The 19,123-nt window shown below is 39.5% G+C and overlaps 1 protein-coding gene across 6 annotated transcripts in view; it reads left to right on the top strand.

Moving 5' to 3' along the window:
• BCL7A (BAF chromatin remodeling complex subunit BCL7A) overlaps positions 1 to 18,830 on the top strand; it is a 32,642-nt gene extending 13,812 nt beyond the window's left edge. For 5 of the 6 annotated variants that reach the window (XM_044990296.1, XM_044990299.1, XM_044990298.1 and 2 more), the window contains 6 exons: positions 782 to 863; positions 1,683 to 1,703; positions 6,746 to 6,842; positions 9,578 to 9,745; positions 14,004 to 14,125; positions 15,314 to 18,830. In XM_044990296.1, coding sequence (XP_044846231.1) covers positions 782 to 863; positions 1,683 to 1,703; positions 6,746 to 6,842; positions 9,578 to 9,745; positions 14,004 to 14,125; positions 15,314 to 15,385 — 562 coding nt within the window. In that variant the 3' untranslated portion in view covers positions 15,386 to 18,830. The remainder of the gene's footprint in view (positions 1 to 781; positions 864 to 1,682; positions 1,704 to 6,745; positions 6,843 to 9,577; positions 9,746 to 14,003; positions 14,126 to 15,313) is intronic. The other variant, XM_044990297.1, reaches the window with a different exon arrangement.
• The last annotated feature ends 293 nt before the right edge of the window (positions 18,831 to 19,123 follow it).

Here is a 19,123-nt window from a genome sequence, read left to right as displayed (position 1 = left end):
GTCTCTCAGTTGTTCTCGGCATCCTTGTCATCTCCCCACTCTGTGTGTCTTCATAGCCCCATGTTGCAGTGGCACCCTCCGGACAGATTCCCTGTGCAACTCATCAGTGTCACTTCATGGTTGGCTGACTGGCTGGCAGGGGTCTTCGTAGAGTGCTGTAGGCTATGCTCTCCCTCTTCCAGTATTCCGAACCCCAGCTGGTCCAGGGAGCCAGGGTCCAAGAATCAGATTTTAGCCTTCTGCATGGCAGCACATATCGCTACCAATAGGCCAGCCTTAATTTCAAAGCTATTTGACATAGGCGTTGAGTGAACAGTAAAATTGCTACCCGAAAGTTTCTATCCAAAAATAAAATTTAAATGGTCAGACAGCATTTAGATTTCCAGTATCACTAAATTTAACTATACAGCAACCAAAATACCATGTGTCTGAAAAATTCTACTTTATACAAAGTTAAATACAATTGAAACCATTGTAGTTGTGGTTTTGGTTGGCGAGCTAGAATTCTGCTTAACCATATCTCTAACCCAGGTCTCGTTAGTGCTACTGCAGTCACTCAGCTAAGCCAGTAACTGCTCTTAGAACTGTGAAGTTATTTGCAGGCTATAATTGGTTGTTTTTTAAATGCAGGTAATTGTATATACATACTTACAGTACTAAAGATGGTATAACCGATCATCTTAACTGTATGATAGCCCATTTAAATCCTTGACAACATAGTAGGTCACTTTGTGAATATGAAGTTTTTAATGTTAACTTCTCCTGCATTGTAATTTTATAGGGAGAAGAAATGGGTGACAGTTGGCGACACATCCCTCAGAATTTACAAATGGGTACCAGTAACAGAGCCCAAAGTTGATGATGTAAGTATTTCTGGACACCCTACAGATAGATATCTTAGAAGTTTTGGAACTGCAGAGCAGTATTTAGTCAAGGTCGTAAGGGGACGTGCTGTCTGTCCTCAGATCTCAAAGTTAATATTGGGTTGGGCCTTAGTACTTAAATAGAAGACTTCCAAGGGAAACTGAGGTTGCTGCAGAAAGTATTGTTGGTGATTCAGTAGGGTAGCACTTTTTCCCCCAAGTCTCATTCCAATATGTGACTTTTAAAGAGGTGCTGTTACTTTGAAAGCGAGTCAGTTTTTAAAAATAGTTAGTTATAGATTCTGCATCCCCACTTTCCAATTCAATCATATTTTCCTAATTGCAAAAAAAAAAGATTTTCTCACCTTTTTCTTTTTGAAAGATCCATACAACCATCAGAGGAAAGTAACTTGTACAGCTAACTGTGCACAGTATGTATACTGTATTCTTGCTGTGCATCGTTAAACAGTTGCCATATCTCACAATAGAGACACCTTTATTTCAGTGTCTTATAAAGAGATTGTGTGTGTGTGTGTAGTTTATAAAGTGTTTTAGAATTCTTTGGTATAAAAGTGCTATGGAAATGTGAGGTATTATTGTATTGGTTAAGATGCTCAAGCCAAGCATTATAGAATGTTCTCTGCTATTGTAATGACTATTTTCTCCTGATAAGTAAGCATTGCACATGCAGCATATTGATGTTCTTACTGTGCAGTGCACTGTGAATTCACACTGTTTTTTTGCTATGATAGACACATGGCATAAAACAGCATTTATAATGAAAATAAAAATTAATAGCACTTATCTTTTCATCCGTAGATCTCAAAGTTCTTTACAAAGGTAAGTATGCATTATTACTCCCATTTTACAGGTGGATAAATTTGTGCAGAGAGAAATTGTGATTTACCCAAGGTCTCACACTAAGTCAGTGACAGAGCAGGGAAATATAACTTGGATCTTCTGAATCCCAATCTGGTAACCAATCCACTGGACCATGTTGCCACTGTTTTAAATCTATAGCAGAGGTGTGAAATAAGTCACAGGTTGATGGAACTAATAGTTTAGTGGTATTAAACCTGTGGTCTGCAGAGACCCCTGGGGGACCACAGACTACGTCTAAGGGTCCGCGAAAGGTGGTTGTTACCATAGTAGTTTTCAACGTGGTCTGCGGATCCCCAAGAGTCCGCACACTGCCTAAGATTTTCAAAAGGGTCTGCACCTCAATTTGAAATTTTGCAAATGAAAAAAGGTTGAAAACTACTGGTCTAGTAAAATGTCCAAAATAGTGGCTCTTAAAAAAGACTGAAGCCTGGATTCACACTACTCAAAAGCCAATTTCCAGGGCTTGCTCTGTCTTCTGATTGAGGTTATATTAAACGGAACCTGTTTCTTTACGTGACTTCAGTCGTCTTGCAGAATCTGCTCTTTAAGGTGCAAGACATGCTACATCTACCCTGTTTAAAGAAGTCTCCAATCCACCAATCTGCCGTTTTCAGTTCAAGGCACCCTGTTTGGACAGTTCCTTTAAAGCAGCAGTTCTCAACCTATTTATTATTGTGGGCCGCAGGCTGAGAACCACAGTCCGCCATCCCCAGAGCACTGTGCCCAGCGCCTCCCATCCAGAGACCCCTCCACAGAGTGGAGCCCTGGACGGGGGCTGGATGGCCACGGGGCAGCAGGGACCTCAGACCTTGCTGTACAGGGCCGGGCAGCAGCCCTGACCTTGGACCCAGCTGTGTGTCAGGGCAGCTGGGTGGGAGCCCGGACCCTGATCCCACGTGGCAGCTGGCAGCCCCAACGCCGACCCCGGATGGCAGCCCCTGGATTCTGGACCCTTTGCAGGGCTGGCTGGCAGCCTCAGACCCCCACAACATGAGGCCAGCCCCTGCCGCGCTGGGTGGCCAGGCAGCCGGGAACCTGGACCCTGTGGTCTGGTGGCCTTTAGCACACAGCTGGGCCGCAGCTCTGTGCTAATTAGGCCGCTGCTTTAAAGCAGTGGTTCTCAAAGCTGGTCCGCCACTTGTTCAGGGAAAGCCTTTGGTGGGTCAGGTGGGTTTGTTTACTTGCCGCATCCGCAGGTTCGGCCAATCGCAGCTCCCACTGGCCGCGGTTCGCCACTCCAGGCCAATGGGGGCTGCGGGAAGGGCGGCCAGCACATCCCTCGGCCCGTGCTGCTTTCCGCAGCCCCCATTGGCTTGGAGCAGCAAACCACGGCCAGTGGGAGCTGCGATCGGCCGAACCTGCAGACGCGGCTGGTAAACAAACCGGCCCGGGCCGCCAGTGGCTTTCCCTGAACAAGCGGCAGACTGGCTTTGAGAACCACTGTTTTAAAGAACCTTTGTCACCACTAGATGGCAAGAAGAAGCTGCAAACATAGCCAATGCCTATCCAACAGTCCAGCCCCCTGATTTTGACCTTCCAAGCAATCTGCGGCAAAGCTTAATTGCTTCAGATGTAGAGGGATCAAGTGTGCTGCACATGTCTATAAGCGAGGCCTTTGTGACTTTCCGCTTTGGTACTGTGGCCAGTTAGAAGATGTAGTTGATATACTTGGAGGCTGCATCCATTGCCGGAGCTACATGATTCCCTCATGGACTTGCACAACACCTTCCCTCAGCTGTTGAATGGTTGAGATATTTAAATTAACATGCCTGACTTGAATGTCTATGTAAATGTAATCACAATAAAAAAAAGTTGTGCTAAAGACTTCACTAGCTGATGTGCTGCAAAGATTTCCAGAGAGTCTCCTGTATTTAAAAGTTTCTTCAAAGCTGAGCAGCTTGTGTGTGAAATAAGCTCTTGTCAGTTAGGATGCCTATTTTTTCACAGAAGTGTTCTGCATAGAAACTTTTTATCTCGTTGATAAGTGTTGGCACTAATTGGATTACTTGTTATACAGAGAAAATGATTGCTGATATAATGTATGCTTTGTTAAATATATTTGAGTTGTGGGGGTTACAATTTCTAGGGTTTTTCCAGGCAAACTTTCCTGCATCTAAGCCTGTATCCAGCAGAATACTTCTGACATTTTTTTAAAAATGTCCTTCATAGTACATTAGTACTGAGTTCGTATACATATTCTGTGTGAGCATATCGTCTCTGCATAGGCGGATCCTCATTACAGTCAGTGAGGCTCTGTATTTGTCTGAGAGTCCTTTCACATGTAACCAGTTAGAATATTTGGACCATAATTTGGCATATTGGGCAAATAATCCTTGATTTTTGAGTCTAAGACTAATTGACAGAGGCCCTTTGAAACTAGGTCATTCTAACATTCACATGCTGTTGCAGCCTTGTTTAAGATGAAAGGGTCTCTGCCTTGTGGCACATGAGATCCCTGAACAGAAAAGAGCTATACATTTTGAGAGAACCTAAAGGAGGGAGGGCAAAATCTGGTTTTTTAATTTGGGCACAAGGATTATTCTCTATCTGCCCTTGGCCTACATGCACAGAAACAGATTAAGATACCCTCCTAGTGCTCATTAGAATGGTAGGATGGGGTCTTACTAGTGTGCCCTGCAATTCTCCGTGGCCCCAAAGGAAGTTGTATGCCATTTTAGGGGGCATGGTTAGTATCTCCTCCCCATCAATGCACATGGTGCTCCTAGGTCCACCTGAGCTGTTTTGGTGGGATGGTTTAGGAGCTGTTCACTCAGCTGCTACCCTTTTGCTCCCTCTGAAAAGAAACATAGTGCTTCTGGGAAGTGTGGCCTCCTTGATCCAGAGCTGTTAGATTTGTCAATAACTTTCCAAAATATGTATATGTAAGTGTTTGTATTTATGATGTATATTTTAATAGGGGGAAAAAACCTTTTTCCAAGGATAGAGAAAAGTGCCCCAGTGTCTGTCTTGTTGAAATTCTTCTGCAGCTTTAGACTATACTTGATTGTCTTCTTGTTTCTGTCCCTCATTGGAGAGTGTTGCCTGATCATAATGGGTTGGTTACTGAGCTGCTCCCTCCCTGGAGTCTGGCTTTTCATTCTCCTCTCTCTCAGCAGGAACTGGGTATTCCAAGAGCAGCACAGCTGGCACTTTCTCCTAGGAGACCAATTACATCATCTCCTAATTGAAAATGCTGCATCCCTTTCTCGACATGGATTCATGTGGATGCAAACATCTTTTTTGTTGCTTTAACTCTTGCAGCTCCTGCCATTACACAGGACATGGAGCAGGGGTGTGTGCATGAGGGACTGTCTTGCTGCTGCTGGGATTTCTCTTACTCTCATAATCCCTCCTGCTCCACCTTTTAGATTTAATGCAGAAACTACATTGTATATGGAGAAGGGAGAAGCCTCAGCAGCCTGGGTCAGTGGGAGGGAGGGAGGCAGGCAGGCAGGCAAACAGCCATCCTTTCCATGTGAAAATTCTCAGTTCCCCACCATTACCATCATGCACACATTCAAAAATGCATGCAAAAAGTGAAGATGCTGTGTCCTAGGTGACTAGATGATAACCTGGAGCAGACTGTTGCTTCATAATACAGCCCTCCCAGGAGATAACCCCTACTCCATTCTCTCTCCAGAACCACTTCATACTCTTTAAAATACTTGGCACTTGCAGCCTGCCAGTCTTTCATCTAGCGATCTCAAGGTGCTTTACCAGTAATGTTTGTCACTTCACTGTGAGGTAGATCACTGTTATCCCTATTTTCCAGAATAGGATACCGAGGTACAAAGCAGGGAATTGATTTACCCAAGGCTCCAGAATGGCAGAGTCAACAATCATGTAAAGAATTCCCAAATCCCAGCCCTTACTCTAATCACGTTGCCTCCGCTTTTGGCTTCTAGGTTTTGGCAGGAATTCTCTTGATCTTGTCTTTCCTTTTCCAGTTGCCTTTGTCGCTCTTGGGAATGGGGAAAAACAGCAATAAAAACACTTTATTTTATTGCACCCAAAAACACCTTAATGGTGCATAATAAATTAAACTATACACCTATTGGAGTGGCCTGTTGGTGTATTATATACCTTCAAGCTTCCTGATACACCAGCTGTGGGGGAGGAGTCGTCCACAGTCTTAGCCCTAGGCAAAACAGATGGTAGGTTGAAAATAAAATGAGTTTTTCATTGTGTGCTGAAGGCCAGCAGAGTTCTGGCGAACATCCAGGGGGAACAAAGTATGTGTTCAAATACTTCTCTTTAGTAAATTTCTACTTCTTTCTCTAAAGAGAGCTGCCCCCAAGCATAACGTACAGGTGGGCTTCGGCTACAGAGTAGTATGACTGCACTTGGGAAAGGTGCAAAACTGCTAGGGCCTGTGCTATTGGTTATAGCACTGCAGTAAGCTATGGTAACATTTCTGTTATAAAGAGAGAGGTGTGGTATTTTGGTCTGTCCACAGAGCTGGCAACCAGCAACTCCCCAGTTCTGATCCTGATTCTTATGCAGCTCCTTCATTTTACCTTGGATAAGTCACTGGAGCATTCTGCCTCAATTTCTCCAGCTGCAAAATTGGGCGATAATAATGAGCTACCTCACAGGGGTGCTGTTATGTTGTGCAGTGGTTTTGAAGATGAAAAGCAAAGGTCTCCTGATCTGTGACTAGGACTCCTAAGCACTACAGTATACAAATAATAATAATAATGTTTATAAACATCAGTAAACTTCTGATAATGGTTGCTCTTTTTTTTTTTTTTCCCCTTCCGTGGGTCATAAAGAATAAACTGTGTAAGTGTTTCTCAGAGATTCTTATGGTGACTGTCTCATCAGTGTTCTTGGTCATTCTTGACTTGGCCTTATTTCCCACATGAAAATTATAAGCATGATATGCTTACAGGACTAATGCACTGAGCTGAAAGAGAGTGTTTTATACTAACACATGGATGTTGGTTTCCTGGCTAACTATTTGGTGACTTTAATTTTTGGGGGGTGTTTTTGTTTTTCAGAAAAACAAAAATAAGAAAAAAGGCAAAGATGAAAAATGTGGCTCTGAAGTGACCACTCCAGAGAATAGCTCTTCTCCAGGGATGATGGACATGCATGGTGAGTGGGACACGGCCAGCCCAAGCTACTCCGTGCATTGTTATAAAGGAAGTAACCAATGGATAAGATTCCTATTGGAATCAACAGGAGTTGCTGATGTGTACATGAGGGCAGAATTTGGCCAAGTGAGAATAAAGAAAAAGTGGTGCATGTCACTAGATCAGTGTGTGGTGTAAGTCATTAATGTTGATGGTGGTAAATGCAGTTTTCACTCAGGCTGCATGTAAAAGAAAATCCCTGTGTCTGCTGTGAGGGGAGCTAAGACGCTGAAATAAAATGTGAAAAGGACAAAAGAAAAATAAGCCCAGTTTCCAAGGTGCTGTTTTGCTTATCTCAGTGAAGTAGTAGCCTTGTGCAGCTTACAGACACGGCTTGCTTTGGCAGTGGAAAGCTAGTGAGTTCTTCTGTATGTATTTGCTAGCTCAGACTAGCTGCATATGTCTTCACAGTGTGTCTGTCCTTGAAGTGCACAGGTAACTGCTTAATAAAATACCCTGTTTTGCATTTAAAATATGATAAAATTTATCTTGAAACTGCTTTTTCAAATTTAGCAAAGCAGAGACTGTCCATTGAAGTATGTCTTAATAGATAGTGTGAAATGTTAGTAATTTTTAATAACCTATGTAGGGAAGAAACATGCTCATTTATATACACACCTGTTTTTCCTCCCCGAAACTCCGAAGGAGCTGAAAGAATTTTGCTTAAAAGAAATTGTGGGGAGAGACTAAACACACAACTTCATCCCCAAAGTAAATATTTCATGAAGTCATCAGAATATAAAACCAGAGATCTACAATGGAATCTCTTTTGCAACTTCAGCTATGATTGTACTCTGAGTATTGTAATAAATTGTTGGGAGGAGTGCTGTGATGCCTAATTTAGGATTTTAAGGCATTTTGGAGAGTTTTGGATGGACGGCTATAGAAATGCAAAGCATTAAGGAAGTGGCTATGAGACTGGGCTATTGGATAGCTTGAATGTTGTGTACAATACCATATAAAACAGAATTCCTAATTTTGAGTTTTGTCAGACAAAAATAACACAGGAGACTTTCTTGACAAGTAATTGAATCTTCAGCAAGATTTTTAAATTCATGAGAACTTTTGCTAAGAATCATCCTGGAAAATGAAAGTTCCTTTGTGTTATATTGGTATGATGAAATAAGCACATTGAGCTAATGTTATGAAGAATGGAGAATCTTTATTTTCGGATCGCCTGCTTCTCTCACTTGTTTACACTTGTTTAACCCTATTGACTTTAATGGAGTTACTCCTGATTTACACCAGTGCAAGTTAAGAATTGGGGCAAAATTATTCTTTCAGTACCAAGAAAAAAAACACTACTCTCCTGTAGTATTTGCCACTGGGAAGACTTTTCCTTGATAAAATAAACCAAACCAGAAAATGAAATGTTCAGTTCCCAGATTAAATGCTGACAGATTAAGAAAAGCAAGGTGAATTGTTGTGTGTTACCATGGTTTCTATCAAAACGGCATCTGTACGGCTCAGCCATGTTGAAATTCCTTAATTTATGGATGTCTAGGTGGCAGCAGTGGCCAAAGCCACTTCTCCACCTGAGTTTGAGTAGAAAGGTTTGACCTTTGGAAGATGCAGAATTTTAGCTTCAGCAATTTGCACCTTTGTCACCCATCTACACAGACTTCTAGTGTGACTTTGTCTTGGACAAGTCATTTAATCTTTGTCTCTCCTTTCTCCATTTGTAAAATGGGGATAATACTTTTTCCTTGCCTTTTTTCCATCTTGTCTATTTAGATTGTAAGCTCTTTGAGACAGGGACTGTCCTCAATTTTGTGTGGTAACTGTCTGAGTTGGGACCTGATCTCAGTTTGGGCCTTTAGGCCCCACATCAAAACAAATAACAAAAATAAGTGTTCTCTATGGGAATACACCTGAAGGCCCCATGAAAACTTTACCTGTTACAGAAGGATACTGTGTGCTTGATTAGCAGGTTGATTTATGGGGATTATGTTACATGATCTGTACTGGTTGGCTGTCAGTTTCTGGTTGCAATTCAGCTGTTGGTTTGTACCTATAAAGTGGTTTGGGAGTGCTGCTTTCCTTGCATGATACCCCCACAGATGATATTAGATGAGGCACTCAAGCAGGTAGCCCCTGGTTTCCCCAGGAACTGGGTGCTGGTAGTGCATTCCTGCTGAGGGGCTCCTGATATTAGGATTTGCTTCTCCCTTTGACTTGAGGTGGCCCAGGTTTGTAGACCTTCAGGATGCTCTGGAAGGTCGACCTGTTGTTTTGAGTAGAGGGAGGGGCATGAAGGAGAATATAAGTCTGCAGGGTAAGTATTAATAGTCTAGTTGGGTACTGATGCTCCTGATGGATGAACCGATAAAATATAGAATTCTGGCTTCCGATAAGAGATGTATATAAATCCAATAATTTTGTGCTATTATTGTTTAGAGCCGTCGGTCACCATATTTGAAGAAATATACACTATAGTTAAGCAGCACTGTGTACAAAATAGGGCATCAGAGAATGTCTGTTGAGTGAAGGGGACTTAAGTGTAAAGAGTCCTACTTACCTGTGAACCTGAACAGTCCTCAGCTTACTCAAAATTCCCACTGAAGTCACTGGGATGGCAAGTCATGCAGGATCACATCCAATATTAACTATGCAATGATGCATAAAAATATATAACTTCAAGAAGAGCCAAAATGTTCTGTTTCATTCACTTTTCATCAAGGTAGATTTTTTTTCCAGATGACAATAGCAACCAGAGTTCAATAGCTGACGCTTCTCCAATAAAACAGGAGAACAGTAGCAACTCAAGTCCAGCACCTGAGCAGAACTCAGCAACACAAGCAGATGGCACTGAAGTAAAGTCTGATGAAACTCAATCAGATGCAAAGGAGCAACCTGGTTCAGAAGGTAATACATATAGATATATCTTGTGCCTGCAGCTTTTCTAATAGGAAGCACTAGTTTAAACGAATACTTAAGTTCAACATTCTTGATAAGAAAGAAACTCAAATAATAAAAGTGGAACAGAGTGACTGGCATGTGATATAAAACACAACCATCCATTCTTCCAAAACAACAAATACAGCTCATAAAACAACTCACAAATCAAAAATGATGAGTTGCCACAGTCCACGTGTTATTAGCTATTTAACTTCTCCATAATCATGTCTAGTTGGCTTAAGTCTTCTAAACTTCATTGCTGTGTAAATAAGAGCAAAGTCCTCGGTATGTAAGTATTTTATTTATGTATTTAAAATTCCTATTGACTTCACAGGGAGCAAGAACAGGTTTAAACTAAATTACAAAATTAATTTCTTCCATGAGAGTTCCACTGACTTCAGTGGTAGCTGGTCCAGGTCTGAAATCTTTATTGCATCTAGATGTCTCATGGATCCAAAACAGAGTGGAAAATATTTTTCTGCTTAGTTTTATACCTTAGAAATTCAGGTCCTGCCTAGGTTAGAGGACTGTGAACTAGTGAAATGGTTACATCATAAGAGCTAAACAGGTGAAAATTGATCTGCTGAGAGGGGAAGAGATTATTGACTTTAAAACTTTTTTATTATGTAAAATTTATCTAATGTCAGTAACTGAAAATTAACATTTTAAAGGAAGAAGTTGCTTCAGTATTCAGCATCCTTGGGCTTTCTTGAGAACTCACAATAACTCCCTTATATTGCTCATTGATGCTCCAGTGAAAGCAGGGAAGGTCAGACTTGACATCCCAGATATTCTTAAGGTAAAAAACAAACAAAGGAGGGGAGAAACCTTAAAATAAATAAACCTTTTCGCTTTAATCCATACCAAGAAGCAAAAAATAGGCATAAACCCCAATCTTAAAAAATCCTTTGTAGGTCACCATTTAGACATTTATTAAAGCCTTGATCCTGTCAGGTGCTCAGCCAGTGGAAGTTGAGGATGCGCTTCACCTAACATGATTGGGCTCTAAATGAAAATGGAACTAACAAATACTGATATTTTGTAACTTTTATGTATACATTTTTATTTTAACTTTACTTTTTTTAATTCGCTTTGCTACATTTCTTTTAAAGCTAACTCTGAATTTGTATGCCCAGTTTTCTAAAAAGTACATAATTTATTTTATTTGCTGTGCAGAAAAACAGCCAAACACGATGTTGGTGAAACTGTTTTAAATCTTACTTTGTTAATGCTATATTTCTTTGGTGCCCTGTAAAATTTTAGTAACTGAAACATTTGTTGTGTATTTATGCAAAATCTTATATTGTGATGTTTTGAAAGAAACCATTTTCTCCTCCTTATTATAATAGATACAATATACTCTTAACAGCATTCTAATAATCTGGTTGCAAAATTCCTGCCATAACAAAGCATTTAAATTGTCCTTGGTAAATCTCTTACTACTGATTCAGTTCTTAACTCAGTAGATCCAATATCCAATTTAAATGTAGATCAGTTATCTCAGTAATATTACAACCATGTATATCATGCTAAATACCTTCAGTGACTAGAATGTAACTGTTAGATGCAGGGCAATTTGGCAGCTAAATCACTACCAAAGTAGACACAGGAAAGCCAAATTTTATAAAATAGTATTCTCAACTGACTGTTCACTGAGAACTGTATGGATTTACTGCTAGATGGTAAACTTGCCTTTAACTTGTTCATGGGTGAATTCAGCTGATTACATAATGTACATGCTCCCATGACTAAATTTAGGTTCAAGGAAAATTTTTCTTTGGGTTGATTCCAGGGCTATTACTGTGAAATGAGAGGGAGAAGCTAGGGCAAAATACATACTAATCTGGCCTTTTGCTGGTTGGATACTGTGTTTAATTAGGGATTCTAAATCCAAATAACCCATCATCCATCGGAGAATGATGCTGTTTGATCGAATAGCTTTGATTGTGACATTGCCAAGCTGAATTTAAATAGCAGGTAACAAATTAAGGACCCAAATCCTGCTGTACATCTTGTGTGACTATTTTGAAGTCATTGGGGAAGCTTAGGGGAAGAATTGGCCCTAAGTGCTTAAAATCAACATTTTTATAATGAACAAATATTTTAGAATGCTTTCCTATGTACACTAATTATTGGCAGGTCTGAATGACTCTGAGGACAGGTAATAGGTAGGGCCCTACCAAATTCACGGGTGTGAAAAACGCATCACAGACTGTGAAATCTGGTCCTTTATGTAATTTATCCTATACTATACAGATTTCACAGGGGAGACTAACGTTTCTCAAACTGGGGGTCCTAACCCAAAAAGGGGTTGCAGGGGGGTTGCGGTATTGCCACCCTTACTTCTGTGCTGCCTTCAGAGCTGGGTGGCCAGAGAGCAGCGGCTGCTGGCCAGGTCCCCAGCTCTGAAGTCAGTGCCCCACCAGTGGCAGTGCCGAAGTAAGGGTGGCAATACCAAACTATGCCACCCTTACTCAGGTGCTGCTGCCTTCAGAGCTGGGCAGCCAGAGAGTGGCGGTTGCTGGCCAAGACTCCAGCTCTGAAGGCAGCAGCACAGAACTAAGAGTGACCAGGCCATGCCGTGCCATCCTATCCTTACTTCTGTGCTGTTGCTTGCAGCAGCGCTGCCTTTAGAGTGGGTGGTTGAGGAGTGGCGGCTGCTGACTGGGAGCCAAGCTCTCAAGGCAGTGCTGCTGCAAGCAAGAGCGCAGAAGTAAAGGGGGCAATACTGCGACCTCCCAATCCCATTTTGGGTCAGGACCCCTACAGTTACAATATTATGAATTTTCAGATTTAAATATCTGAAATCATGAAATTTATTATTTTTAAAATCCGATGACCGTGAAATTAACCAAAATGGACCGTGAATTTGGTAGGGCCCTAGTATTAGGACATGGATCCTTTCACCTAAGGATCACCAGGATCAGGCACTTAGACTATAGCGAGTCTTCACATGCATGAATTCGAGATGGGCCAAATGTAGGTCTCATCTGCTCTGTAAAATCAATCATGTCAAGGACCTGTGTATACCACAATAGCCTGCTTGTGTGCTGATGCACACAAGGTTAAAACACGGTTAGGTCTTCTAATGTAGAGAGAAGTGAACTGTAGTTTAACAGTATCAGAAAATTGTGCTGTAGTACAAAAGGAAATAAAGCCCCTGCTCAGAACTGCTTTTAATCTGGAAGTACTGAAGACTTAGTGTTTTCTTATAGCCACACAAACAATTCTATGGCAATTTAGAGAAACCCCCCCCACAAAACCCCAAAAACAAACATCTTGCATCTGACTGAGTCATTTTGAGAAATATCACTCTTCAGACCACAGTCAATAAAAGATTTTCTGGAGAAGGCTTGCCTTTCGGTAACTTTATGTGCAAAATTTCAGAAGTTCAGTAACCAGTAAAGAACTTTTAAATCTTACCCTCTTTTTCTTGGGGGATTTGAGAATTTAAAAAATATGAATTAGAATATAGAAGTGATTGGTATAGAGAGTGGAAGAAAGGAATCTATTCAAAAGCTGCTTATTAGAGTGAGCAGCAATGAAAGTTGGAACCAGGTAGGAACCATTACAAACTTGAACATCTAGAGGAGATTTCCCACAAACATCCAATAGACTTGAAAAACGTATAACCTTATTGATGAAGCTAGATTTCTAGATACTGTGTTAGAATAATTACGTGCCACTTTTTGTAGGAATAGGTTTTAAGTGTCCTGGGGGTTAAATTCCAGTTTGGTAATTAAGTTCTCCCTATCTAGCCGCCGTGGCCTCCCACCCAAGTTTGTTGGATAAGTTATTCTTTTACTTCCTGTCTCCAACCCTCCATCCCACAGGTAGCTGCATTTCACTACTGGTTGTAATAATTTCCATATTATTTATATACTTCATCTACTTATTTTGAAACTTTATTCATGTGTGTCAAGCACATTGAAATCTTTGTGTAATACAAGTGTGGGTCATGACTGCCTCTAGTGGCTGGTCCAAGCTACTTCAGCCCTTACTACTAAAAGAATTCTTTAGTTTAGCTAAAGTGGCAGAAGCCTGTGGTTTGGGTGCTGAAGATTATGGGTTCAGTCCCCGCTGATAATTCAGATGTTATCGTGTGAATGCATTCACAACTGGCTATATTTGAATGAAAGGTATTATATGTACATTAGCATTAGAGAGTAAAAGCTTGTATTGAAAGTTTATTCTTCATGTTCAAAACAAATTTTTACTCTTTCAGATACTTCTGATGAACAGAATTCACAGTCTTCAATGGAAAATTCCATGAATAGTTCAGAGAAAGCAGAAATTCAATCCTCTGGAGAAAATGATATAACTACAGAGGCATCTAAAAACTCTCAGGTAATTTTAATTAAGTACAAAAAAGCTACTTTTACAAATGTCTTTTCCAAATTAAATATCAATATTAAAAAAAAGTTTAAGAAAAACTGTCAGGAGACCAATCATGCTTACGTTTATTTTCTTAGCTGTGTTACTAAGATCACCTTGAATCATAGAATATCAGGGTTGGAAGGGACCTCAGGAGGTCATCTAGTTCAGCCCCCTGCTTAAAGCAGGACCAATCCCCAGACAGATTTTTGCCCCAGATACCTAAATGGCACCCTCAAGGATTGAGCTCGCAACCCTGGGTTTAGCAGGCCAATGCTCAAACCACTGAGCTATCCCTCCCCCCTGGACTATTAACAAATAATTTTAAATATCTGATGAGCTTTCACCATTCATTTGGCCTTTTTTGTTTCAATTTCATTCACCTTTAACAGTAAGAAGACTGATCAGTTTCACTTTCAGGCTCCTCTGCACCAGCCCAAGTCTGATATGTAAGGAAATGTTACAATCCAAATAAGAATATTTTTATTTACTTACAATCCAGTAGGCTGTGCCCAAAATGTATCCCTTTAATTTCCATTTGGAAATAAATATATTGTCTTTATAAAGCAGAACAGCTAATAGAGCTGGCAAAATTGTAATGCTAATAAACTCAGTGGGTCAGATTTTGGTTTGAGGTATGTGTATGTGTGCAGAGCCATGGCTGGGAGAGGGGTTGTGGCTTGGGAATTATCCCACCTAAATCTGCACTACGGGTCCTCTCAGAGACTTGGTGGTGGTTTTACATCTGAGTACACATGTGCCCACTCCCAACCTCACACACCCTGTCCTGCAGAAATTGCTGCTGCTACTAGAAGGAGTAACTTCTGGGTCTTTGGTTTTTGTTGTGGCTGAGTATGGAGCTGAGGTAAGTCACAGTCTAATCACATGTTACTGCTGTTGCTTTAGAGTGTATACAGTAGCTTCATGCCTGGAATCAGGATTTTGCCCTTTCTGACTAGGTAGCAACAAGACCAAGCAACGTGATGTTTAGAAAGGTGATTTCAGGAAGTGTGTTTATTCGGTTATGTCATTCACATCCTAGGATATTTTGTTTCCCCCAAGTAACATGAGAGTACTCACTTTTTTTTATTTTACTCTGATGTCTACAGCATCTAAGATTCAGTCCAATGATAACATGAATTTTCTCTCTTTCCTGTTAAGGACTCTGAAGGAGTGCCACCTTCTAAAAAGATGAAAGTAGAGGCTTCCCAACAAAATGTTGAAGAGATTTAGACTATAGATTTTCCTGATCAGTTTTTATGTAAGGTACATCAGTGGGCTTAATCATAGAACAACTTTACTTAAGCATCTTCTCTTGGATGAGGACAGAACTCCTAACTTTTCAAGTTACCAAGCAAAAATCCAAGAAAACCTAGCAAAGGTTTAACTTCTCAGACACTGAAAACTTTTTCCTGTGAAACAAACATTGAGAACTTTTAAGTTACTGTCTCTGAAATGGTTGGAGTAAACAACTCAGGAGGGGTCTACGCACTGTTTCTAAAGTCAAAATTACAATTATGTTGCTGCTGTTTTTTATTTTTTGTTTTGTTTTGTTTTTTTCCATTTCTCTATTTAACAATGTAAGATATTTAAGGATGGTACAGGTCAGGTATTAGCTTTCATGTGAAGTTCATTGTTCTGGCGTGATGTCTGCTTTCGTTTTGTGCCTTGTGTTCTGAAAACAGTGCTAATTTTTAAAGTTGTTTTGCAGCTGTCTCCTTTGCAAAGTGGCCTATGTTTGTATAATGCCATGTAGTAAGTTTTTCTGTTTTTTTTTTGTTTTGTTTTTTATTTTAAATCCCTGGTGCTTAAAACTTAACAAATAGAGATAAAATTGATCTGGAAGCCATTTTCACACTTGGAGTCCAAGGAGACAAGCGTCATTTTATTTTTCTGCAACTACAGTGGAGACCTTTTATTGAATGCCCAGCATTCGCAAACTGTAAATCTGGTCTTTTAAACTATTCTTAACTTCATCGGAAGTTAATATGATTTATTTACCATTTATATTCCAGATCTGAATAAATTTAATAGAAGTAAAGTAGATTAAGTAATAGGTCCAGATCTCTGTACTGGGTACAGTAATTGTTTTATTAAAAAGTTCCACTATAAAGATAGGATCAAAGGGATTGATGTGCAACAAATGATTTATTCTGATATCAGGTTTTCACTGAACTGGATTTCATTGTACTGTTCTTTAATAAGATGTTTACTGATATATTCCAGGCTATACTGTATTTGGGATTTTTTTAAACTTTCAGCTAGTCTTTGTAAATAAGTCTTATTTCCATAATCTCTACTGGTAGAAATTATCCTTTCTTTTCAATTATGTTGATGCGTGCTTATGCTAGGCTTGTTTGAGAGGCTGTGAGCACGTGTCACTCCCTTCAAGTCAATGGCATTTAGAGATGCAGAGTATCTACATGGATCAGGCCTTTAAGGGCCTGATATTGCAGTGGGCTTATTACTTCCAGGGAGGTGCCAAGCCTCTTCAAAACCAAGTCATGTCCGTGGTAACTACTTGTGTGACTAAGGAATATTCACATGAGGTGTTGTTCAAATGTTGCTAGATTGGGCCTTAATCTTCATTCACTCTCAGAGGGAGATGGATGGGTCTTGTAATTTAAAACCAGATCCCACATCTCCAAAAATTGTGCAGTGTGTGTAATCTGAGAACTGTAAATATTTTTTAAAATGATAAATCTTCCTGTCCACACATTTTCATAATTAGCTCTTTGTAAACTTGCTTATTTCTGAATTCTCCAATGGTGAAAATGGCTTGAGCGTTGACTACTACATTGCATTTGCAATTACCACCTTAATTATGAAGAACAATTGGGAGTAGGAGAGGAGTGAGGAGCCAATGCTGACCTTCCGTAAAATGTCTGTTGGATTAAACTCCAAAGTGACTTGCTATGCTCAGTTTGGGAACTTTTCCTTTTTTGTTGAAATAAACCTTTTTGGATCTCAACTAAATAAAATTTGGTTGCAAATCATTCATGAAACCAGTGTGCTCCCTAATAAGTTTTTGGGTTCTCTGGTCAGATCATGAAGTCCATTAACTTTCTGAAAATAAGGAACCGAGGAGCCAAAAGTTATATTTGCACAATAAACATATTGGAATGGTAGAGTAATTTCTCTCTTGAATTGTGTGTATGCTTAAAAATGTTGAAAACTGGTCAATGGCTATCAGTTTGTATGTATATTACACTCAGATTTAATTGATATTTTGTGAGAAAAATTCTATTTGATATATAAAATGGGCAAATTAAAAAAAATCAGACTTTTTAAAACACCGATTCACTAGCATTTTAATTTTGAATGCTAAAACTACATGAATCTGATGCCACCTTTGACAAGTAGTCATGTTTACTGATCACCATCTTCAGATGCATCCCAAAATGTTTTTAATTTTGATTTTTCTACAGGTTTCCGAAGCGGTAGATAAGCTTTTTGATTTCAAAGCTGATTCCTGTACTTTGGGAAGAAAAATATAAATAGCACTAAAATACCTCAAATTTTTCATTAGATAGAAATGTTTATTGGCATTACTGACACCAACAGGTTTAACTATAAAATTCCTTCTTTTCCTCCTGTGGCTTCTGCTCAGAACTGTGTCCATTGTACTGTGGCTTGGAAAACAAACCAGCTATTGCTAGTGGCTTTATTTCTAAAATAGTAACTTTTTATTTACAGCTTATACAAAATACATTCAGAACTTCTTTTAACCACAGATTCTAGTGACAACAGACAATTGAAAAAGCAGATAGGTTTGGGTTCCTTAAACCTGTTAGTGTCATTCTCTAAGAAGAGAGACCTTGACATTACCTGGTATGAAGAAATCCAAAATAATGTATAAGACTGTTATTAGTCTTTCTTTGAAGTGCCTGATAACATTAATGGGCCAGTGGATGTGATTAAACACATTTTAATGCCAGAAAGTACAGATGTGACCAGACCAGAACATAGGATCCAAATCTACTTGAGGTTTAGAACCGCATGTAGATTCAATGTTTTGGCTTGCACCCATCTCTACCAGAAATTTGTTTTATGAACTCACTGTAAAAGAGTGTATTGAAAGCATTGAGACATGAAGCAGAAGGGTAGTTGTAATTTACTTCGAGGTAACTGAAAGTTCTCATACAGCTAATGTTTTAGAAATAGTGCAAATATCAAGAAGTGCTTCCTTGCTACATGCTGAATGTTGGAGCTTCAGTTACAAAAACAAAAGAAACTAGAAGCAAAAAAGTAAATTAGCTTAGGTTGTGGAACACATGAGAAGGCCTTCCAAATAAGCGATTTACGCAGCCAAACGTTTTATAGCAGAACTATTCCTTGGAATTTTTATGCTTGGGAAAGTAGTTGTTAAACATTCCAAAAAGTGCTGGCACTTACAAAACAACAAATCAGCAAGGCAGTATAAAATATTGGTTTTGGGTGGCTATCTTCATACATAAACATTGTCATGTTTTGGAATGTTCTTTATATCTAAGGGTCTGTTAGAAGATGTAAAGAATTCTGTTTTTTTCTCCCATACCTAATCGTTTTCCATCTTATGATTTTTGTGTGTGTTGTACAGCAGTATAATTTTTCACTTATTTATTCCATCAGTAGCTATGGTTTGTACAATGTACAATGGTTTCATTTAAAAAATAAAATTTAAAAATCACAACATGAACATTGCGTGAATAATTTTTGATTAAGAAATTTAAATCTAAGAAGTTCAGTTTGTTTCTAACTTAAAATAAATTTCAATTTTTAAATAGATTTTTTAAAAATTGTGCATTCAGTGGTGTCTAATTCTATAATACGTAAAACAAATATTGCAATCTTCCTGTTTCTTACTGAACAACAGTGTCGTAATACTGCTTCAGTACGACCTTGCTAAGTTGCATGGATGAATGAGTGGTCTCATGGAATTAAAATAGTGAGTAAATAAATCCAATAAAAGAGCAAGATTACTGGATCCCA

This window comes from Mauremys mutica, chromosome 16 (assembly GCF_020497125.1).
Source record: "Mauremys mutica isolate MM-2020 ecotype Southern chromosome 16, ASM2049712v1, whole genome shotgun sequence".
In the NCBI taxonomy this organism is placed as follows: Eukaryota; Metazoa; Chordata; order Testudines; family Geoemydidae; genus Mauremys; species Mauremys mutica.
The sequence above is the reverse complement of the archived record's forward strand: the minus strand, read 5'-3'. Positions and strand labels throughout refer to the sequence as shown.